The following is a 25,327-nucleotide window of genomic DNA, read 5'->3' as shown; positions in this document are numbered from 1 at the left end:
CTTTTACTTTTTTTTCTTTATAATAAAGTTCTGTTTTTTAAGAATCTGGTTTACCTATTTGGTTGGTAGATTATTTTCAAGCCTCCCCAGGAAAGGGGGTGGAGAGGCTTGGGGGGATATTTTAGGGAAACAGGAACTCCAAGTGGTTCTTTTCCTGATTTTTTGTCTAAACTCACTTGGTGGTGGCAGCAGTACCCATCCAAAGACAAGGAAGAATTTGTGCCTTGAGGAAGTTTAACCTAAGCTGGTAGAAATAAGCTTAGGGGGTCTTTCATGCGGGTCCCCACATCTGTACTCTAGAGTTCAGAGTGGGGAGGGAACCCTGACAACGCAGAGTGCCACTCCCCCTCCCCTTTTGTCCATTCCGTCCTTCCTAAATAGGTTATAACCACTGATTTTAACATTCCAGTATTGTGAATCATCCCACCATCTTTCAGTAATACAACTAGATCAAATTTATCCTCATAAATGAGAAATTTCAGTTCTTCTTGTTTACCCAGGCTATTAGTATTGGTTTAGAGAAGTGGCCTCAAAACTTTTCATGGTCATGCCCCCTCCCCTAGGGAGCTGGGGCTGGGAGTGGGGCCACAGGTTTGGCAGGGATGAGGCTGGGATGGCGGCTGGGAGTGGGTCTGGGGCCAGGAACGGAGCCATGGCCAGGGATCAAGTCAGGGGGCGGAACCGGGAATGGAAGCTGCAGCAGGCCACAGTTGTGGGCCAAGGCTGGGGGTGGAGCTAAGGCTAGAGCAAGGGGCTGGGCCGGAGCAGAGCTGGGGGCAGACTGAGGCTGGTGGTGGTCCCTCCCCACCCACCGTGGGGGCTTGCCTGTGCCCTACCGTGCCTCCCCCCGAACATTCCTTTGTGCCCCCTTAAGGGGCTGTACCCCACAGTTTGGGGAGCTCTGGTGTAGAATGTCTTCTCTTTGTATCCTTATAGTTCCTTGATTAATTTTATTCTCAACATCTTGATTTTGTGCTGAATGCTCATATGTTCCCTCTACCATCCTCTTTTGAAATGAGTTTAACCCCCTCCTATCTATGCTAGCCAGCCTGTTCCCAAGGAAATTGGTCCTCCATATACTGAGGTGGAGGCCATTCAAACTACACCGTTCTCTTTCCCCACAGAATGTAGACCAATGTTCCAAAAAACCAAAACCGTCTATTCTATGCCACTTACCTAGCCAGCAGTTTATTTCAAGTATCTTCTGCCTTCCTTTACTTGTGAAACAGGAAAGAAAGCTGAGAAGACTGGTTGGACATTCTTCTTCAGCATGTTTCCAAGTTTCCTGAAATCATCCATTATCTGCGAGATATCCTCTGACATAGTGTCATTAGTGCCAATATGAATGATTACCAGTGGATCCTTGCCAGTTGATTTCGGGAGCCTATCTAATCTCAAATTGACGTCTTGTGTCTTGGCTGTGGGAAGGCAGCACTCCATTCTGTTTTCCACTTATCTCTTGCAGAATGTTCTTTCGAGTCTTCTGAATATTGAATCTCTGACAAGGATCATGTGTCGTCCCTGGACAGTTGGAGAACTCTATGTGAGCAAGCTTATACCTGTATGTCGCGTGAATCTCTGCTTCCTTGGACCTACTGTTTCTCGAGAGGTGTCTTCCATAGTTTCCAGATTGAGGACCTAGTATCAATTTGAAACTTCTAGCTGTGTGGAATTCCTCCTCCTTCTCTTCTTTCTGGTTGACACAGTCTGTGTGTTTTCCTCCAGCCATGTAGAATGCCACTGTGACCTCTTGTGTCTGGTGGTTTCTGCCAGACCTCCTCTCTGATTTTCTCTGTCTCTCTGATTTCTTGCTAGCCAGCTCCATACTTCCTTGGATCTGGAGTACTGGTGTTTCTTGAACCTGGTCATCTGGGACCCCCTCAACTTCTTTGATTGTCAGTAATGTCTCAACTTGCCCCTCCAATGCAAAAATCTTTTCTTCCAGCGCCGCCATCAATTTGGACTTCATGCACAGAAACACCTTTCTGGCTTCAGGCAGGAAAGAGAACATGGCACATCTGTTGCAGGTCACCACCATAGTGGACAATAAAGGGAAGGGATGCCGATTGGGATAAGTAAAGAACACATCAAGGATCTTCAGACCAATTTAAATTCATATCAGTGGGGCCAGATGCTATTCATCCAAGGATACTGAAGGAATTATCTGACGAAATCTCAGAGCCACTGGCAATATTTACAAACTCATGGATGACAGGAGAGATCCCAGAAGACTGGAGAAGGGCTAATATAGTGCCCATCTTTAAAAAAGGGAAAAAGGAACTATAGACCAGTCAGCCTGACTTTGATACTGCGAAGCTACTAGAGCAATGTATAGAACATTCAATTTATGAATACCTGGAAGATGAGGTGGTAATTATGAGCAGCCACCATGGATTTACCAAGAAATCATGCCAAACCAGCTTGATTTCCTTCTTTGACAGGAAGAAAAGGAGTGCTTGTGGCACCTTAGAGACTAACAAATTTGTTAGTCTCTAAGATGCCACAAGTACTCCTTTTCTTTTTGCGAATACAGACTAACACGGCTACTACTCTGAAACCTTCTTTGACAGGGTAACTGATTTGGTGGATGGGGGTACGCAGAGGACATAATATACCTGGACTTCAGCAAGGTTTTTGCCACAGTCCCACATGACATTCTGATAAGTACGCTGGAGAAATGCTGGCTTGCCAAAACTACCATTAAGTGGATACAAAACTGGTTAAACAACTGCCAACAAAAACTAACTATTAATGGAATGATGTTGGATTGGAGGGAGGTCTCAAATGGGGTTCCACAGGGATCTGTTTGGATCAGGTGCTGTTTAACATCTTTATTAATGACCTGGATGTAGGAATAGAGAGCATACTGATAAGTTTGCGATGCCACAAAGCGGGGGGCGGGGAGTTGCTAACACTTTGGAGGATAGAGCTAAAATTGACAGGAATATTGAAAAACTGTAGAACTGGGCTATATGGGCAACAAAATTAAATTCAACGAAAACAAATGTAAGGTGCTATGCTTAGGGAAGAAAAACCAAATGCACAAATATAAAATGAGGGATAACTGGCTTGGCAGCAGCACAGTTAAGAAGGATCTGAGAGTTGTAGTGGATCACTTCAACATGAGTCAGCAACGTGATGCTGTTGCCAAAAAAAAAAAGCAAATGTAATTTTAGGTTGTATTAACAGAGGTATAGTTTGCAAGTCATGGGAGGTACTGCTCTATTTGGCACTTGTTCGGCCTCAGCTGGAGTGCTGTGTTCAATTTTGGTCACTAATATATAGAAAGGATGTAGAGGAAACTGGATGCAGAGGCAAAGATGATCAAAGGGATGGAATGCAAGCCAGATGAGCAAAGGCTGGATATGTTTAGTTTGGAAAAGAGGAGATTAAGGGGGATATGATAGCAGTCTTGAAAGTCTGCCATAATAAAAGATGGAGAACAGTTGTTCTTTCGCCACAGAGGGCAGGACAAGAGGCAATGGGTTCAAGCTACAGCAAAACCGATTTAGATTAAATCTCGGGGGGAAAGATGTCTAGCTGTAAGAATGGTAGGACAATGGAACAGACTGCCTAGGGAGGTTGTAGAAGCTCCTTCACTGCAGGTTTTCAAAAGGAAGCTGGATAACCATCTGTCTTGGATGGTTTAGACGCTGCAAATTGTGCATCTTGGCAAGGGATTAGACTAATGACCCTTGTGATCCCTTCTAATCCTATGGCTCTGTGATTCTATGAAATTGTCACTGTAAAATTTAAATTAAAAAAATAAGGATGCTAAACTAGTATGTGTAATTTCATACAAAAAATATCAGAAGACTGCTAAGATTGCACGGTCAAACACTTACATATCAGAGTGAGTGCTCAGGCTGTTCCCTATGTAAATATGTTGTAAGACGATCTTTAATTACATGATATGTTATTTCCTAATATAGTGTTATATCATAAAAATTGTTCTGCAGTTGTTCTTACAAAAAGTGTACTTGGGCTGAGGTGTGTTATTTGGCTTTACAGGGGATGGATCACTTGATAATCCATCTGAAGCACCTGGAATTGGAAGACCGGATACTGGGCTAGATGGACTTTTGATCTGACCCAGTATGGCTGTTCTTATGTACTTTATCCTCTGTGCACCTTAAAAATTGTGTGTGTATTCTTCTGTGTTTACACATGCACACAACATCCTTCCTTCGGTTTTTACTTAAGAAAATGAGCAAGAACACCTTTTTCAGGAGAGTTCTGGAAGAGCATGTGTTTAAGTACAGGGGAGTCTGATAAGTCTCCAGTGTGCCCAGGAGATAGGCAGCTGGACAGTGGGTTCCACAAAGGAGTGCCAAGTAAAAGTTATGCACCTGAGAGTATGCCTAAAGGCCCCAAGATTGGGGCAATGGCTGGACTGCATTCAGGCTCTGTAAGCTTAAAACACCAGCGGGTATCCAGGTACACAAAGGATTGGATTCCCCTCATAGCAGTCCGGTGGGTAGATGCAAGGGGGCACTGAGCTGGATGTGTGACATCATCTCCTTCCACATCCCTTTGTATGGATCCTTCTCACAAGACTCTCTTGTAAGCAGAAGTGTCCTTATTACTTCATCTAGAAGCCATAGAAGAGATTCCACAGGATTAGAAGAAGAGGTTTCTACGCCTTATATTTTATCATTCTGAAGAAGAAAGGAGCCTTTGTCCTATCCTAGACATGAGGTAATGATAAAAAAAAAAATGTCATCTCAGATTCAGGATAGTAATGCTTGCCTCCATGCTCAGGACTGGTTTGTAACTTTAGCCTTACAGGATGCGTTCTTCCACCCAGCCCATAGAAGTACCTGAGATTCACAGTGAGGCTGAACCATTATCAGTACAAGGTACTGCCCTTCAGAGGCAGTCACGAAAAGCCAAGCCATTGTGGCAATGCATCTAAAGAAGGACATGCACCTCTGTTTATATTTTGTCAACTGGCTGATCAAAGGAAGATCACATCAGGAAAGCTCTGAAAGGCCTCAAATGTGCCTTCTTGTTTTTGCGGCTGCGCTTTTTGGTGAACTCTGAGAAGTTGTCTGTCACCGAATCCCAGATGATAGAGTTAATAGGAGCCAAGATAGATTCCACAATAGCAAGGGCTTAGTCACCTCAAGGTAGATTCATTGCTCTTCAGTCGTTACTGAATGCAGTGATTTCACACACCGCAATGGCAGTATGGAGCTGCCTTAGGTTAGACCGTATGTCTACGTGTACACGTGTGGTGCCACTTGTCAGACTTTGCCTGAAGACTCTCTAGCTCTGGTTCAGGTCAGTCTACTCTCCTGCAAAACATTAGGTGACCAAGTCGGTTGTGGTTCCACCCCACACATGTGACATTGACCTGGTGGTCGCTCCCTGACAATGTTCAAAAGGGGTGCCATTTGTGACTCCATCACCATTTACAGAATTAATTACAGACACATATGGCATGAGTTGGAGAGTCCAACTCCATGATTTCCAAAGGATCATATGCTGATACAAGGGACTTGGTCCTTAGAAGACATGAAACTACACAAACACTTTAGAACTCAGAGCGATGTGACTGGGATGTATGGCATTCTTCCCAATCCTGTGACATTCAGTAGTGCAGATACTAAGAGACAATACATCCATGCTGTACTACATAAGCAAAAACAAGGGGATACCCATGCTTCCCCAGCGCCCCTCTGCAAGGAAGCAATTATGCTGTGGAACTAGTGTTCCCTAATGAGCATGATTCCGACAGTCCTGCACCTTCCAGGAGACAACAATGACATAGCAGACTTCCTGAGCAGATGATAGGCCATAAATCACGAGTGGTCACTGCTGAAATCCATCACTAAGTCAGTATTCCATCAATGAGGAAATCCAGGGATGGGATGGTAAAACCTGTTTGCTACCAAAGATCTAAGTGCTCAAACTTCTGTTTCAGAGGAGGCATGAGCCCAGAATCTTTACCAGGTGCCTGCCTTCCTTGATTGTAATCAAGGCATTGTTTTATCCCTTCCCACTGATCCCCAGGATGATTGCCAAAGCCAGACTAAATCGGGTGAGGCTCATCCTCATAGCTCCCTACTGCCTGACACATTTCTGGCTGATGGACTTGCTATAGATGTCCACACAATCACTAATTCTGCTCCTGGACTGCCCAGACCTTTTGCAAAACCAGGGTCAATCTTTGTCATCTAGAGCTGAAGCTGCTGCTGCTGACAGCCTGGATGTTGGCTGGCTGAACACCATGGAAAGGGACTGCTGCTTGTGTTCAGGGGATACTGCGGCAAGAAGAAAATTATCCATGAGGAAAATGTAATCCTCGAAATCAGGGGTTCTCACACTTCATTGGACTGTGACCCCATTCGGACAATAAAAATTACTACATGACCTCAGGAGGGTGTACTGAAGCCTGAGCCAACCCGAGCCCCGAGGTGTGGGGGCTGAAGCTGAAGCCCAAGGACTTTAGCTCCAGGCAGGGTGCCTGTAACCTGAGATCTGATGCCCAGGGCTGAAGCCCTTGGGCTTTGGTCCCAGACCCCAGCAAGTGTAAGCCAGCCCTGGCGACACCATTAAAAGGGGTCATGACCCACTTTGGGGTCCCGACCCACAGTTTGAGAATCCCTGCAATAAAACGGTTCTTGATGTGGGTGACCTAACATGACCTAGACATGTGCAGCCCCTGCTATCAAAGATTCTGGATTACTTGCTTCAGTTGCAACACTCTGACTCACAATTTGATTTAAAGGAGTACTTGTGGCACCTTAGAGACTAACAAATTTATTTGAGCATAAGCTTTCAGGAGCTACAGATCACTTCATCGAATGTGAGCTGTAACTCACGAAAGCTTATGCTCAAATAAATTTGTTAGTCTCTAAGGTGCCACAAGTACACCTTTTCTTTTTGTGAATACAGACTAACACGGCTGTTACTCTGAAATTTGATTTAAGGTCCTTTTGGCAGCAGTATCAGCATATCATTCACCCTACTGTTGTTTTTGATTCTTCTCTCATCCCACAGTATCCAAATTTCTTAAGAAACCTATGCATACTTACCCATTGTCTAGAGACAGTGCTTTAGCATGGAACATCAATATTGTCCTTCACAGACTTATGGAGCCTTGTTTGAGCCCCAGAATTCCCATTGCCATCACTTCAGCCAGAAGAGTCGGTGAGCTCCAGAGGCTCATGACAGAACCTCCATATACCTTCTTTCATAGAAATAAAGTGGTACTGAGACTTCATACAAAATTCCTCCCAAAAGATGTTTTCAGAAATCCATCTGAATCAGTAAGTCAGTCATTTTACCTGTGTTCTTCCCAAAGCCACATTCAGCACAAAGGAAGAAGCAGTTGCAAACATTGGCTGTACCAAGAGTTTTCAGATGCTGCAGTGACAGGGCAAAATCTTTCAGGGCCTGTGATGGGGTGCTTCACTCACCGCTAGTCTGGTGCCTCCTCCTGGACACTCTGGGGATTAGCTGATCAGATTGATGCCCCTTCTCACAGTTGCACACCATCACTCCATTTCTTTCTCTGGTGTGCAGCCCCTCTCTCTCCTCCTCTCTCCATGGAGTGATGACTACCCCAGCCTGTAGCCAGGTTCCTGGGTTTATAAGACCTGCCTCTTCCTTCTCGACAGAGCTTGCTTGCAATCAATCCCTGGCTCTTCCTCCAGGTTCAGCTTGTGGAGTTAATAGGCCTATTAGGCCACCTTAATCCCTTCCAGTCCTGTGTGGGGTGGACACCTCATCACAGGTTCCATGTGTGTTTGTGGCTATGGTTGGGATTTCCAAAGGCCTAGCCATTTCATCTCACAGACTTTCAAAATAACACACATCTCGCTATGCTGCCATCTGCTTGATGTCCCTCTCCTATCACAAGCACATATTCTATCAGAGCCCAAGCAGCATCTTCAGTATGCTTTTGCAATGCACCAATATCTGAAATCTACAAGGCTATTGTGTGGAGCAGCTTTCTTATGTTTGTCAAGCACGATGCAGTGGACTTGGTGGGTTGATCTGGTGCAAAGATTGGGAGGGCTTGTACTCCAGTCTTTGTTAGACTGATGAGGATACTGCTTACTAGTCACCTACAGTGTGAATCCACACTGACGCATACTCAAAAGACTGTATGGATATTTACCCTGCAGTAACTGTATGGTTCTTTGAAATGTTTTTGTTGGTGTGAATCTCATGATCCACACTCCATCCCTGCTTGTGGAGTCTTCAGGTAACATGGGTTTTGAGTTGCAGGGGAACTGAGGGAGGATCAAGGCCATTTTGCCTTTTAGGCCCTTGCATGACAGCTGCAGTGGCACAGGAGCTAGCAAACAGAGCTGTAAACAGGGGAGTTTGAGTGGGAGTTCTGTTGGAGGAGAAGATTAACAGGACTTAGGTGGGAAAGCTATGACTGATACGGAGGCAGCTGTGGGAGTGACTGCTGTAGTGGAAGACACAATGAAGATGACTGGATGTGGAAGCTGTGGTATGTACATGATCCTGGAGGGGGGACTTGGTAAGAGTTTTTTCTGCATGAAATGCCGTCTGATAGAGCTGATGGAGGAAAAGATCCGAGGTTTGGAGATGCAGGTGGAAAGTCTGGTTGAGTTTAGGAAGGGGCTTGAGCAGATGATGGAGCAAAGACATGAGGTATCTGAAGGGAAAAGCTCAGACTTACAGATGGAAGCAAGGCTGGGGAATTTTGAGGGGAGACTGGGTGAGGAAAGTGGTCAGTGGAAGCATGTGACTAAAAGAACCAGGCAGAGGAAAAGATGGGCTAGTGAAGGAGAAATAGAGCTCAGGAACAGGTTTGCAGAGTTGGAAAATGAAGAAGGGGCTCAGCAGGTAGTCGCTGAAGGTGGAAGGGCAAGGAAGAAGAGAAGAGAGCCTAGTCCTATAGGAAAAGGGGAAGAGTCAAGAGAGACTACACAAAATATGAGCCCCAGAGGGATACAGGATGGGTTGAAGAGGATTATAAGGGAAAATAGGAATGGAAAGAACTTGCAACCAGAGGGAACAGGGGAGAGACTGGAGAATAGCACTGTCACCAGGAAAAGGCAGGTCTATGTGATCAGGGACTCTTTATTGAGAAGAATAGACAGGCCTGTAACCAGAGCAGATCCAGAGAATAGAAGGGTGTGCTGTCTTCCGGGTGCTAAGATACGGGATGTAGACCTGTGGTTGAAAAGGATCCTAAAGGGAGTGGGAAAGAATCCCCTAATTATCCTTCATGTGGGAACAAACGATACGGCTAGATTCTCGCTGGAAAGTATTAAGGGAGACTATGCTAGGCTGGGGAAGACGCTTAAAGAAATTGAGGCTCAGGTGATCTTTAGTGGGATCCTGCCTGTTCCTAGAGAAGGGCAACAAAGGTGTGACAAGATTATGACTGTCAACAGATGGCGTAGGCAGTGGTGCTATAAGGAGGGCTTTGGGAGGCATTCATGGACAGAGGGCAGTTCTCTCGGGATGGACTTCATCTGAGTAGGGAAGGAAATAGACTTCTAGGATGGAGGCTGGCACAACTGATAAAGAGAGCTTTAAACTAGGAATTTGGGGGAGATGGTTGGGAGATGTCCAGGTAAACTCCACGCCAGATTTTAGCATTGAGAGGGAAGAAGATGAAGTAAGAAAGGATACAGCCGTGGGTAGGAGAATGTATATAAGGAGCGAGGGCAGTGTGGATATCAGTCTAATAGGTTATACTGGCTATAGAATGACTGTGCCTAATAGGGTACAAAATGTGAGCGAGGCCAAACAGCAAAAATTAAGATGTTTGTACACCAATGCGAGGAGCCTAGGTAACAAAATGGAGGAACTAGAGCTACTGGTGCAGGAAGTGAAAGCAGATATTCTAGGGATAACAAAAACATGGTGGAATAGTAGTCATGACCGGACTACAGGTATTGAAGGGTATGTGCTGTTTAGGAAAGACAGAAATAAAGGTAAAGGTGGTGGAGTAGCATTGTATATCAATGATGAGGTAGAATGTAAAGAAATAAGAAGCGATGTAATGGATAAGACGGAGTCCGTCTGGGCAAAAATTACATTGGGGAAGATAACTAGTAGAGCCTCTCCTACGATAGTGCTTGGGGTGTGCTATAGACGTCCGGGATCTAATTTGGATATGGATAGAGCCCATTTCAATGTTTTTAATAAAGTAAATACTAATGGAAACTGCGTGATCATGGGAGACTTCCCAGATACAGACTGGAGGACCAGTGCTAGTAATAATAATAGGGCTCAGATTTTTCTAGATTTGATAGCTGATGGATTCCTTCATCAAGTAAAAAGAAAAGGAGTCCTAGTGGCACCTTAGAGACTAACAAATTTATTTGAGCATAAGCTTTCGTGAGCTACAGCTCACTTCATCGGATGCATTTGGATGAAGTGAGCTGTAGCTCACGAAAGCTTATGCTCTAATAAATTCGTTAGTCTCTAAGGTGCCACAAGTACTCCTTTTCTTTTTGCTAATACAGACTAACACGGCTGCTACTGTGAAACCTTCATCAAGTAGTTGCTGAACCTACTAGAGGGGATGCCATTTTAGATTTAATTTTGGTGAGTAGCGAGGACCTCATAGAAGAAATGGTTGTAGGGGATAATCTTGGCTCAAGTGATCATGAGCTAATTCAGTTCAAACTGAACGGAAGGATTAACAAAAGTAAATCTGCAACTAGAGTTTTTGATTTCAAAAGGGCTGACTTTCAAAAATTAAAGAAATTAGTTAGGGAAGTGGATTGGACTGAAGAATTTATGGATCTAAAGGTAGAGGAGGCCTGGAATTACTTTAAATCAAAGCTGCAGAAGCTATCAGAAGCCTGTTTCCCGTTTCTTGGGATAAAATTCATAGGCAGGAGTTGTAGACCAAGCTGGATGAGCAAGCATCTTAGAGAGGTGATTAAGAAGAAGCAGAAAGCATACAGTGAGTGGAAGGTGGGAGGGATCAGCAAGGAAAGCTACCTTATTGAGGTCAGAACATGTAGGGATAAAGTGAGACAGGCTAAAAGTCGAGTAGAGTTGGACCTTGCAAAGGGAATTAAAACCAATAGTAAAAGGTTCTATAGCCATATAAATAAGAAGAAAACTAAGAAAGAAGAAGTGGGGCCGCTAAACACTGAAGATGGAGAGGAGGTTAAAGATAATCGAGGCATGGCCCAATATCTAAACAAATACTTTGCCTCAGTCTTTAATAAGGCTAAAGAGGATCTTAGGGATAATGGTAGCATGACAAATGGGAATGAGGATATGGAGGTAGATATTACCATATCTGAGGTAGAAGCGAAACTGAAACAGCTTAATGGGACTAATTCGGGGGGGGGGCCCAGATAATCTTCATCCAAGAATATTAAAGGAATTGGCACCTGCAATTGCAAGCCCATTAGCAAGGATTTTTAATTAATCTGTAAACTCAGGAGTTGTACCGAATGATTGGAGAATTGCTAATATAATTCCTATTTTTAAGAAAGGAAAAAAAAGTGATCCAGGTAACTACAGGCCAGTTAATTTGACATCAGTAGTATGCAAGGTCCTGGAAAAAATTTTGAAGGAGAAATTAGTTAAGGATATTGAAGTCAATGGTAAATGGGACAAAATACAACATGGTTTTACAAAAGGTAGATAGTGCCAAACCAACCTGATCTCCTTTTTTGAAAAAGTAACAGATTTTTTAGATAAAGGAAATGCAGTGGACATCTGTAAATAAATTGAATGACAATTTTTTATAATACTTTAAAATCCTAAAACTAGAAAATTAAAAGAGAAAACAGCAAAAGTTCTGTTTGAAAAGTACAATATTATGTTTCCAACTTAAATACCAACTATTCTTTGTTTTTTTTTAAAAAAAAGTTAAAAAGTAAGGAAATGGAAAACTAAGAGTATACACACTGCCATAAAATAAAATACTCTTCCAATGATAGCAATCATCAACATAATCATTTTCACATTATCAAAACAATCTTAACACACACAAAAATAAAAATTAAGCATAAAAACATTACATTATCATTTAGCTTTACATTTATCATTAGCTAAACATTTACATTATACACATCACAGTTCTTATATGCTCTATCTATCAAAATAGCATTCTGTTTAAAATTCTTTAAATGCAGCCTATTAACAAGCCTACATAAGCACAGACATTACAACATACCTTGCTAAATAGGATACCCCATTCAAGCAATCACTGCTCAGAAAATGACAACTATGACTTGTTTCACATAACATTTCTGATCAATAAATCAAAATTATGTCAGATTTAAGATTATTTTGATAACATGAATGTGAAAATAATTTTGTAGTTGTTTGTTGTCATTGGACTATGGTAGTCTGTTTTATTTGATGGCAGTATTGATGTCCTTAAATTGGAGTTCCTTAATTTTTAACTTTTTTTTTTAAAAAAAATGTGGACTAGTTGTTTATGTTGGAGATGTAGCATTGTACTCTTCAAAAGTTGAAGTTTTAAAAGTGTTTCGTTGCTTTTATTTTCTGGATTTAAATAGGTGTTACAAAATTTTTAATTATTTTATATATTTTTAGTTTTGGATTCAGGATGCAAAAATGATAATTAAGGGATTGCATTATTGCTGGAAAAATTATAGACACTAGCTATATTAGTGTAACAGCCTATTAGTATATTACAGTTAACTGGATTGTAGGATAATTCTAAAAAAAAAAAATGGTCAGGAGTACAAAACCATTGACCATGATACATTATCATTTGAAAAAAAACAGACCATAGAACAAAAACAAGTTTAAACCATACAGTTGAGAATACTGTCCACTTTATATAATTTCTCTCAAGGACCCTCTGGTTAACTTGTATATCAGCTGAACAATATTCAAATATCACGAGGGAAGAGAAACAACCATATAAACATATGAAGTTCAATTTTAGCTTGAACAGAGACTATCAAATTGAAAATTGTAGTTTTAGAGCCAGTAAAGTAGAGTCAGATTCTATCATACAGACCGATCAGATGTTACGTTGGTTTTCAACTGTTCTATTAGTTTCTCAACAGATGCTGATAAAGTGGTTTCCCAAAGTATTTTACTTTGTGTTTTGTAGGTTTTGGATCACTTCCTCCATTTCTTTCCTGGAAACCCCCCTTTAGCTGAAGAAGTGTCCCATCTTCCTTATTTCTAAGGACATGGTATTCTGGAAAATCTAGATTTTTCTGTTCATTTCAGTTCAGGTCTTTAGATAGAAATCTTTTATCACAAAAGGCTGTCAAGTGCATTATCATGGGTTGGTTAGCCTTGCCCATTCAGGTGAGACATCCCGGGTGCTGTATAGTAAGCTACATGCACACCAGAAGTCATACTACCCTTCCCCAGGGGCTTCAAAATCCATTAATTCACTCTGTTCTCTAGCGAACAACATATCTACTCCATCTTGCCCTATATTTTTCTGTTTCAGGCATTCTGGTGTTTGGATTGGCTTCTGGCTTCAAGATAAATCAATCTGGTTCTATCTTGATCTTCTGTCTGGCATTTCCTCCATGTAATAAGCTGGCCTTCTCTCCCTCTCACAAAGGACCCACTGCCAGACCCGGAATCTCTTTCTAGGCAATTTTATTTATTGAAACGCAAGCAAAACAGACAAAATCAGTTCCTCAGCCCACCCTAGGCTACAGCTCCCAGTGTTTTCCCCCCTTCAACTCTGTCCTTCCTGCTTTTGGGCTTCCTGCAGGAATCTTCTTTGTTATGTTCACTGAGCACTGCCAGCTAGGGCTTTCTGCCTGGAGGGCCACTTTTTCCGGGCAGATTCCCACTGCCTTGTCTCCCAAGGGTCTCTGGCAGCCTCTTCTAGAAACTTCCTGCTGCTCCTGCTTTTTTCAGCTCTCTGGCTCTGACTCTGGGTTTCTCTCAGCAGGTTCCCACTGCCTTCCCTCATAGGGGACTTTGACAGTCACTCCCAGGGATCTTCCTGCTTCAGGTCTGTCTGCCAATTCCCAGGGAGCTAGCAGTGAGAGCCCTATCGGTATATCTACACTGCAATTAGATACCCACGGCTGGCTGATGTCAGCTGACTCAGGCTTCTGGGGCTCAGCTAAGGGGCTGTTTAATTGCGGTGAAGATGTTCGAGCTTGGGCTGGAGGCCAGGCTCTAGGACCTTGCAAGGTGGAAGGATCCCAGAGCCCTGGTTGCTTCCTGAGCCTGCAAGTCTACACTGCAATTAAACAACCCCTTAGCCTGAGCCCCTAGAGCCTGAGTCAGCTGACATGGGCCAGCAGTTGGTTTTTAATTGCAATATAGACATACCCTATGTCTGCTCTCTCTGCCCCTTTTCAGATTAACTCTCCAGCCTGATTCATCCATGCTTCACTCCTTTAAGGCCCAGGTATCTTCTCTTTTAGCCCATTTGGGGTCTGCTGACCAGGCATAGGTGCACTTGCCTTGCTCCCTCATAAAGGGCCAATGTCACCTTGTGTCATACTCAATGTATTCAATAGCTCTAATGGTAAATATGCAAAGCTAATTCTTCCCCTCAGGCAGTTCCTATTGTGCTGAATGTGGGGATGGGTTGAATGACTAGCTTGGCAGAACTGCAAAAATAAATATAAAAAAATGAAGTAAAGCAAGACTGATTTATTTATTTCTAGATAGAAAGTTCTATTTCACTTGCAGGAATTGCTAAGTAAAATGTAAGAACATATGTTTGAATTAATTCTTCAGATCCACAGGCCAGATTTTCCCTGGTAGAAATCAAACTGGTTGCTGGTGTCTAAGTTAATTATGTCTCTTTGTGCTTAAGGATAAATAATCCAAAGAAATGTTTCCCCACAGTGAATATTATTCATAAAGTGGAGGTTAACATTTTACTTCTGCACAGTGAGATGAGTGTCTTCAATTAATTGAACATTGTTTTCTGTACTTTGCTTAAGCTTGGAATAATGTTTCATTAACAAGTACATGGAAAATGTAGTTATATGAACAAGATGAGTTCTCTTAAGGTTTGTGGAGAAATAATTATTTTTAATGACCCAGAAAGTTTGGAGAACCTATTATTTTGGACTCACATCCCTTATGCTATCACCAGAGTCAGTAAATGGAAAGCAATAACAGCATATGTAATCAAATATTGTTTGGTACATGAGTCAAAAGGTTAGCCATTGTATAAAAGCTGTGGAAGGGTAGGCATAATGATTTCTGATGTTTTATTTGGCTGCTTTAATTTTTACCATGTTCCAAATTTGAATCCATAGTCTTCAAAGGTTACGTTTAATATGCATCTTCCCTTGAAATTAAACTCATTTGGGTACATAAATATTGCTGCTTAAGTATCTTTTTTTAAAAAAAAATTCTCTTTTCAGGCAGATTTTATAAGTTTAAACAGTTACTTTTCTTGATGAGCCAAAAATCATTTGTGTAATAGGATAGTAGAGCAAGTTTGTGATCATTCTCTATATTTACACTTTCACCAGTAGACACATTCCCATTTTACTTTGTTGATATATCTGTAAGATTTAGTTTGGTATTCTTATTTATTATTTTAATATTTGTACAACAGTTGTGCCTAAGGGTCCCAACTGAGATATGAGTCTCATTGTTCTCATCTTTGTACAAATACATAATGAGAGACCGTCGCTGTCCGGAAGAGCTTGCAATCTAAGTTGACAACACAGACAGTGAGTGCAAGGAGAAAAACTGGTACAGAGAAGGAAGTGACTTGTTGAAGGTCACACAGCAGGTCATTTGTAAAGTTGAGATTAGAACCCATGTTGACTTTCAGTGCAGTGTACTATTTACTAAATCACACTGCCTCTTCATACTCATTACAAGGAATGCCCAGAGAATAATGCAAAAAGTAATATAATCTTGTTTAGTTGTCAGTCAATTGTACAATAAGGGAGACAACTTTGTTTTGATGGTGAAGGAGGGGTTCTAGGGCTTTCCCCATTTTTACCCACTTATCATTTTGCCCCTCTTCCAAGGCCTTGCATTAGGCTAGCTCCTGCTTCTGGCAAAGGAAGACTGAATGCTGCTTCCTCTGAAATTGAACACTATTACTTTTGGATTAGCCAGAAGGAGTTGCTCAAAAGTTATATGAGATACTCTACCAAAAGAGGTTAAGTACATTGCCTCTAACTTGGTTCTTGCCCTGTGCTAAAGACAGTAGTTAAAACCATTCATGCTTATTGTTTTGTAAATTATTAAATTATTAACCTGAGTGGACAATGGCATTAACAAATCATTGCCTGTCTCATTCATTGTTCTTACAGCATCTCCTGAGTAGAAAACTGCTACTTCATAATCCATACCTTGCCTAATGCTGGGTTCTTCAGGGTCTTTAACTCTTACGAACGTTAATTGTATGTGCACGCAGTGAGGGAAAAACTCTGTTTGAGAAAGGCAGGTAAAGAGTATATAGTATAATATATATAGTATACAGTATACTATAGTAAAGAGATGTTGCTGTTAGCACCCGCCCTCCTCCTCTTAATGACTGGTTAACCAATATTTATATATTTGGGATTTTTCTTTTTTTTTCTTTTTACAAACTACAATAAAAGAGCATACATTCAATGCTCTGTGCACTCTTGGCAATCACTTTTTAAAATACACTAATAAGGGAAAAGACCCAACAGTTACCGGAAATCAAATCAAGTAATGCAGCAAGAATATAAATATAAAAAGAATTTATCAACCTGCCCACACAATCTCGAGTCCCGCACCACCACTAACAAGCCCTACTGAATGCTCATCTCCTCACAGGTGAGGGAGTAAAAAAACATGTGCCCTGAAGGCTAACAAACCGGGCTATTAGAGGCCTGTGTAAGAAGCAAGTTAGTGGTCTGGGGCCTTAGTGTAGAATGCCCTGCTAGCAACCCTCTCTTTCTTCACAGTGGGGCTTCCGCTGAGATGCCTTCATTGACTACAGCTGTGGCAGGATGTCATGAGGAGAGAGGATTTCTCTTAGCCCTGGTCTACACTACAAGTTTAGGTCGAATTTAGCAGTGTTAGGTCAATTTAACCCTGCACCCATCCACACGACCAACCCTGTTTTGTCGACTTAAAGGGATCTTAAAATTGATTTCTGTACTCCTCCCTGGCGAGGGAATTAGTGCTAAAATTGACCTCGCTGGGTCGCATTTGGGGTAGTGTGTATGCAATTCAAAATTATTGGTTTCCAGGAGCTAACCCAGAGTGCTCCATTGTTACTGCTCTGGACAGCATTTTGAACTGCATGCACTAGCAAGGTACACAGGAAAAGCCTCGGGAACTTTTGAATTTCATTTCCTGTTTGGTCAGTGTGGCAAACTCAGCAGCACAGGTGACCATGGAGTCCCCCCAGAATCATAGAGAGCAGAATGTGTCTACGCTCCCCCTATCATCTCCATTCCTGAGGTTATCGCAGATTAGAAGGCAAAAAAACCGCACTGGTGATGACATGTTTTCCGAGCTCATGCAGTCCTCCCGCACTGATAGGGCACAGATTAATTCAGGGATCGGCAACCTTTGGCATGTGACCCACCAGGGAAAGCCCCCTGGCAGACCGGGCTGGTTTGTTTACCTGCCGTGTCTGCAGGTTCGGCCGATCGCAGATCCCACTGGCCCCAGTTTGCCGCTCCAGGCCAATGGGAGCTGCGGGAAGTGGCGGCCAGCACATCCCTCTGCCCACACCGCTTTCTGCAACCCCCATTGGCCTGGATCGGCGAACGATGGACAGTGGAAGCCGCGATCAGCCGAACCTGAAGACGCGGCAAGTAAACAAACTGGCCTGGCCCGCCAGGCAGCTTACCCTGGCGTGCCGCATGCCAAAGGTTGCTGATCCCTGGTAGTGCATGGAGACATTCAGTGGTAGAGGCCAGGAAAGAATTAAGTGAGCATGAAGAGCGGAGGCAGGACACGATGAAGTGTCTGTTGGGGGAGCAAATGGACATGATGAAGCGTCTGTTGGAGCTGCAGGAAAGCCAACAAGAGCACAGACCCCTGTAGCATCCACTGTATGACCCCCTACCCTCCTCATGTTCCATAGCCTCCTCACCCAGACTCCCAAGAATGCAGTGGGCGAGGCTCTGGGCACCCAGCCACTCCACTCCAGAGGATGGTCCAACCAATGGAAGGCTGTCATTCAAACAGTTTGATTTTTAGTTTGGCTACAATAAGCAGTGTGGCCTTGTCCTTCCCTCCTCCCCCACCTCACCTGAGCTACTTTGTCTGTTATCTCTTTTTTTTTTAATTAATAAAGAAAGAATGTATGGTTTCAAAACAATAGTTACTTTATTTCAAAGCGGGGAGGGTGGTTGGCTTACAGGGAATTAAAATCAACAAAGGGGGCAGGTTTGCATCAAGGAGAAGCACACGCCACTGTTACACCGTAGCCTGGCCAGTCACGAAACTGGTTTTCAAAGCCTCTCTGATGCACAGTGTGCCTTGCTGTGCTCTTCTAATCACCCTGGTGTCTGGCTGCTCAAAATCGGATGCCAGGCGATTTGCCTCAACCTCCCACCTGCCATAAATGTCTCCCCCTTACTCTCACAGATATTATGGAGCCCACAGCAAGCAGCAGTAACAATGGGAATGTTGGTTGTGTTGAGTTCTGACCAACAGCGCCTGCGAGCTTTTAAATGTCCAAAGGCACATTCTACACCATTCTTCACTTGCTCAGCCTATAGTTGAACTGCTCCTTACTACTGTCCAGGCTTCATGAGCCATGGGAGCAAGGGCCAGGTGCGACTGCATGGTGCTTCCGGCTGGGAGAGCAGCCTGAGGCAGAAGCCTCCAGCTCTCAGGAGAGCAGAGTTGCAACAGAAGTGGTGGAGCCGTACACCATGCCATGGAGGTTGCTAGGTGCCGGGCAGGGAAGACGTTCCAAGAACCCCCAGCCAAACTACCAGTCCTACTGCACCGTCCGCTGAAGAGTTGCAGGAGAGCAGAGTTGCAGTTGAAGCTAGCCATGGTATGGCGTCTGCATGGGTAACCCAGGAAAAAAGGCACGAAACGATTGTCTGCCGTTGCTTTCATGGAGGGAGAGGAGGCGACTGACGACATGTACCCAAAACCACCTGCGACAATGTTTTTGCCCCATCAGGCATTGGGAGCTTAATCCAGAATTCCAATTGGCGATGGAGACTGTGGGAACTGTTGGATAGCTACCCATAGTGCACCGCTCTGTAAGTCTATGCTAGCCACGGTAGTGAGGATGCACTCTGCCGACTTAATGTGCTTAGTGTGGACATATGCAATTGACTGTATAAAATCGAATTCTAAAAATCGATTTCTATAAAATAGACCTAATTTCGTAGAGTAGACATACCCTTAAGTAGGTTCCAGGCCACTTAGGACTTTTTATAGGTCAAATAGTCATAAAATTAATCCAGAAATAGACAATTACTTTATTCAGTGCTCTCAGAGTGTGATGTTGGGAAAGCCTGGAATCCAAGAGTGGCTTCATCTACGCTTTAAACTCACGATTTTACCAAGATAAAATAGCACTGTGTGCTTCTTGTTCTTTGTCTAGTTAATCTTGAGAATAAGCACCAAGATAATGATGCTTTGTCAGCAATATTATGAGATCATCTAGTTAATAAGTGCCCTGTGCTTTGCTTGTGGCCTTTGCTGGACTGCTATATCAATAAGATATAGACAGACTGTGTTTACTTGAATTCAGATGGAAATAAGTTATAAAGACTTAGTATTGGTGAGTAGAGAATTTACATTATTAGATGATTGATAATTAATAGTAATATTTAATTAAAAGGTATAGTTGTTTATATTTCTCCATAGCCCCATGTAGATGCCTCTCCCACCTCTGAAGATTAGCCCTTCACATCACAGGACCATACAATTTGACATACCAAAGCAGATGAACAATCCATCAAATCTGGTATCCAGCCTCTGGTATCAGCCAATGCCTAATGTTTTGGAGAAAGGCAAGTGTGCTCTTCTAATGTGCTTGGTCAGTAGTATAACTGTGTACATGGAGGGAAGCAGGGAAATTCCTTCTTGGTGTCCTGAAGGATAGGAAATGACATGTGCACATTATTTTGAGAACCCTTAAGGATAATCCTTTTCTTTTTACCTATCCTTATGCCCGTTTTGCATGGCAATCATCCTTCCTGCTGACAGCATGGGAAGACTCTTACAGCTCTTGAACATCTCCCTTTCGTCATTTGTAATAGATCATGACTTCTTCTGGAGGCTCAGTGTTGCAACTGTATTGGCTAGTGGGGTTAACTGTAGAGTCATAACAGTCAGATTTCTCTTTCTAGAAGCTGAGCCTATTGCCTCCCCGTGCTCTTTCAGCATTTGCTGTTCTCTGAAAAAGAAGTGAAGGTCTCAAACTCTGACGTCAAACATTCTAGAACATAAAGTTGCCTCTGGACCCATGAAGGCAGCCAGATTGGGTGAACACTAAAAATCAAGTTTCTTCAAACATCATCGAAATGGGGGAAGCAAAATTATTGCTAATAAATCAAACATGTGAACGGCCATACTCGGTAAAACCAAAGGTCCATCATGGCCAATGCCAGGTGCCCCACAGGGAATGAACAGAACAGGTAATCATTAAGCAATCCATCTCCTGTCACACTATCCCTGCCTATCCTGGCTAATAGTCATTGATGGACCTATCCTCTATGAATTTGTCTAATTTTTCTTTGAACCCTGTTATAGTCTTGGCCTTCACAACATCCTCTGGCAAAGAGTTCCAGAGGTTGACTGTGTGTTGTGTGGAAAAAATACTTCCTTTTGTTTGTTTTAAACCTGATGCCCATTAATTTCATTTGGTGACCCCTAGTTCATGTGATATGAGAAGGAGTAAATAACACTTCCTTATTTACTTTCTCCATGCCAGTCACGATTTTATAAACCTCCTTAGTCATCTCTTTTCCAAACTGAAAAGTCCCAGTCTTATTAATCGCTGATCGTATGGAATCTGTTGCATACCCCTAATCATTTTGTTGCCCTTTTCTGTATCTTTTCCCAATTCTATAATATATCTTTTTTAGGATGGGCTGACCAAATCTGCATGCAGTATTCAAGATGTGGATGTACTATGGATTTATGTAGAGGCAATATGAAATTTTCTGTCATTTTATCTATTCCATTCCTAATGATTCCCAACATTCTGTTAGCTTTTTTGACTGCCGCTGCACATTGAGTGGATATTTTCAGAGAACTATCCACAATGACTCCAAGATCTCTCTCATGAGTGGTTACAGCTAATTTAGATCTCATCATTTTATATGTATAGGTGGGATTAGGCTCTCCAATGTGCATTATTTTGCATTTATCAACATTGAATTTCATCTGCCATTTTGTTGCCTCTGCTATTTCATGAAGCATTTGTGGAGCTTTAATATACAGAAAGATGGTTGTATAAATTGGAGAGGCTGCAGACTCATTTATATAGAGAGCGATGAATGTCAGAATATGTAAGAAGTTTAAAATTACATTTCTTTTTGACCTTTCTATATTAAAATTAAAATAGAAGGAAAGCATAGATAAGGGATCGGCAACCTTTGCCATGCGGCCTGTCAGGGAAATCCGCTGTCAGGCCGGGCCGGTTTATTTACCTGCAGCATCCGCAGATTGGCTGATCACAGCTCCCACTGGCCGCAGTTCACCGTTCCCGGCCAATGGGGGCTGTGGAAAACGGTGTGGGCCAAGGGATGTGCTGGCCACTGCTTTTTAATAATACCCTTGTAATGGGGTACAGACTCACCCAGCAGCACCTCCTACTGGCTGTCTGGGAATTAGCTCTTTTTACCAGCTCCGGAGTGCCCTCTGACAGTGTCTTGCCATCACTGGCCCCCGTGTCCCTCTCGGACCCCGGTGTCCTTTTACCAGGGGTGCTGCCCCTCCAGGCAATACCCCACAGATCTGGGTCTCCCCTCCCCAGGGAACCCCCCACCCTCTATCCCCACCTTGCCTCAGCCTATGGGCTACTGCCAGTCTCCATCTAGCCCCCTTTCACTGGGGCCAACTGCAGTCTGTATAAACCAGTTGTCATAGGCAAGGTGGGGTTTGGACCTGATGCCTCCGCCTTCTCTTGGGCTGCCCTGTTGCAACCCCAGTACCCTGTCTTAGGCCGTCTGCCAGTCCTGCAGCCTGGGGCTTTTCCAGTCTGGAGCCTCCCCACCCATCTGGCCTTCCCCAGCCCTGCTTCACCTCAGGTACCCTGGTACGCTCCCCAGCAGCCAGGCCTGTCTCCCCCACAGCTAGGGGAGCCTCTATGTGCTTCTAGCCCACTGCCCTCTTATAAGGGCAAGCTGGGCCCTGATTAAGCCAGCTGCAGCCTGACTGGGACATGGCCCCAGCTGAGGTTGCTTCTCCCAATCAGCCCTGCTTTTCCTTCTCTGCCACAGCCCTCTCCCTGGGCTGTTTTAAGCCTTTTAAGGCAGGAGCGGTGACCACCCCGCTACAACCCTTTTAAAAATTCTTTTGTCTGCTTATGAAACATTCAGGAACAGGTGGTTGGGTGAGGGAATATTTGACTTGTGATTAAGTATTAGATATTGGCCTGAGCCACAAAACTTAAGCCAGGATTTTAAGCACCAAAAGGGGAGTGTTTGGATTCCAGGTACTTACAGTAAAATTCAAGATAATATAAATGTACTGTTTGTGCCCTCTGTTGGAGCACTAAGAGTTGCCATTATAGGGAGATGTATTCTGTGATATAACAGGTTTTTCCATCTTTAGTTACAATGATCTTCTAAGTTGTTGCACATAATCTATAAATAGGAAAGTGATTTATTCATAAGCTACACTGTTTGTTGCTTTACTACTATTTCATATTGTGTATCTCTAAGGACTGTACTTTTATAATACAATATGTTTGTATGCAGGTGTTAACATCCGACTTGGAAAACAGGGAGAAGCAGCAGCAAAGGATGCTGGACCAGCTGAAGGAGATACAGAGCTGCTACAAGGCCAGTGAGAGTGAACGTAGGCAAACTGAACTCCAAACTGCTGAGCTGGCCCAGCAACTTGAAGAGTCTACAAAGGAAGTAGATCGGTACCTTGCTGAATTCAGGCAGTCTGAGACCCTTAGGCTAGAGACTGAGAAGAAGAAAGAAGAGTTGAAAGTGAAAGCTCAGGAATCCATTCGACACTGGAAGCTAAAATATAAGAAACTGGAACGTGATATGGTGAAACAGAATGAAACCATCAATCAGCTGATGGACAAGAGCAATCAGGTAAGAGCAGAGCCTTTATTTTTCCTCTCTTTTCCCTTTTTATTTTAGAAATAGAGATGAGGATGTGACATATGCACCTGCCATCTAACCACTGCACTGTGAATTTACATAGGCCACAAAACAGCTGGCAGATACTAATGATTTTCTGTTGACCTACGCTGGATTCATACTGTCAGCCTAGAAGTAAAAGGCGGGGTTCAGATTTAATAGGAACTGGGGAAACAGCCCAACACTGTACCATATCATTTCAGAAAAGGGAACTACATAAAAATGAGGAAGTTAGTGAAACAGAAATTAAAAGGTACAGTGCCAAAAGAGAAATCCCTGCAAGCTGCATGGAAACTTTTTAAAGACACCATAATAGAAGCTCAACTTAAATATACACCCCAAATTAAATGTATACCCCAAACATAGTAAGAGAACCAAAAAAGCGCCACTGTGGCTAAACAACAAAGTAAAAGAAGCAGTGAAAGGCAAAAAGGAAGTTAAATCGTAGTAAGGAAAATAGAAAGGAGCATAAACTCTGACAAATGATGTATAAAAATATAATTAGGAAGGCCAAAAAAGAATTTGAAAAATAGCTAACCAAAGACTCAAAAATAATAGCAAATATTTTTTTAAGTACATCAGAAGCAGGAACCCATGGACCACTGGATGATCAAGATGCTAAAGGGAGCACTCCAGGACAATAAGGCCATTTCAGAGAAATTAAATGAATTCTTTTCATGGGTCTTCACGGCTGAGGATGTGAGAGCGATTCCCAAACTTGAGCCGTTCTTTTTAGGTGACAAATCTGAGGAACTGTCCCAGATTGAGGTGTCATTAAAGGAGGTTCAGAAAAGGTTCACAGAAGGGCAACTAAAATGATTAGGGGTTTGGAACGGTTTCCATATGAGGAGAGATTAAAGAGGCTAGGACTTTTCAGCTTGGAATTGAAGAGACTAAGGGGAGATATGATAGAGGTATATAAAATCATGAATGGTGTGGAGAAAGTGAATAAGAAAAAATTATGTACTTGTTCCCATTATATAAGAACAAGGGGCCATGAAATGAAATTAATGGGCAGCAGGTTTAAAACAAATAAAAGGAAGTTCTTCTTCACATAGCGCACAGTCAACCTGTGGAACTCCCTGCCTGAGGAGGTTGTGAAGGCTAGGACTATAACAGGGTTTAAAAGAGAACTGGATGAATTCATAGAGGTTAAGTCCATTAATGGATATAAGCCAGGATAGGTAAGGAATGGTGTCCCTAGCCTCTGTTTGTCAGAGGGTGGAGATGGATGGCAGGAGAGAGATCACTTGATCATTACCTGTTAAGTTCGCTCCCTCTGGGGCACCTGGCATAGGCCACTGTTGGTAGATGAGACGCTGGGCTGGTTGGACCTTTGGTCTGACCCAATGTGGCCATTCTTATGTTCTTATGAGGTTTTGGAACAAATTGATAAACTAAATTGTGATAAGTCACCAGGACCAGATGGTATTCACCCAAGAGTTCTGAAGGAACTCAAATGTGAAATTTCAGTACAACTAACTATAGTTTGTAACCTATCATTTAAATCCACTTCTATACCAATTGACTGGAGGATAGCTAATGTGACGCCAATGTTTAAAAAGAGCTCCAGAAGTGATCCTGGCAATTACAGGCCGGTAAGTCTGACTTCAGTACCAGGTAACTGGTTGAAACTATAGTAAAGAACAAAATTGTCAGACATATAGATGAACGTAATTTGTTGGGGAAGAGTCAACATGGTTTTGTAAAGGGAAATCATGCTTCATCAATCTACTAGAATTCTTCAGGGGGTCAACAAGCACGTGGACAAGGGGGATCTAGTGGATATAGTGTACTTAGATTTTCAGAAAGCCTTTGACAAGGTCCCTCATCAAAGGCTCTTAAGCAAAGTAAGCTGTCATGGAATAAGAGGGAAGATCCTATCATGGATTGGTAACTGGTTAAAAGATAGGAATCAAGGGGTAGGAATAAATGGCCAGTTTTCAGAATGGAGAGAGGTAAATACTGGTGTCTCCCAGTCCTATTCAACGTATTCATAAATGATCTGGAAAAAAGGGTAAACAGTGAGGTGGCAAAATTTGCAAATGATACAAAACTACTCAAGATAGTTAAGTCCCAGACAGACTGTGTTGAGCTACAAAAGGATCTCTTAAAACTAGGTGACTGGATAACAAAATGGCAGATGA

At 42.8% G+C, this 25,327-nt stretch overlaps 1 protein-coding gene across 2 annotated transcripts in view; it reads left to right on the top strand.

Annotated features, from left to right (window-relative positions):
• Positions 1–25,327, top strand: part of CEP128 (centrosomal protein 128) — a 434,621-nt gene that overhangs the window by 128,027 nt on the left and 281,267 nt on the right. For both annotated transcript variants that reach the window (XM_043516125.1, XM_038407035.2), the window contains one exon: positions 22,782–23,132. In XM_043516125.1, the coding sequence (XP_043372060.1) occupies positions 22,782–23,132 (351 nt within the window). The remainder of the gene's footprint in view (positions 1–22,781; positions 23,133–25,327) is intronic.

This window comes from Dermochelys coriacea, chromosome 6 (assembly GCF_009764565.3).
Source record: "Dermochelys coriacea isolate rDerCor1 chromosome 6, rDerCor1.pri.v4, whole genome shotgun sequence".
NCBI lineage: Eukaryota > Metazoa > Chordata > Testudines > Dermochelyidae > Dermochelys > Dermochelys coriacea.
This window is presented reverse-complemented; position numbering and strand designations above follow the sequence as displayed.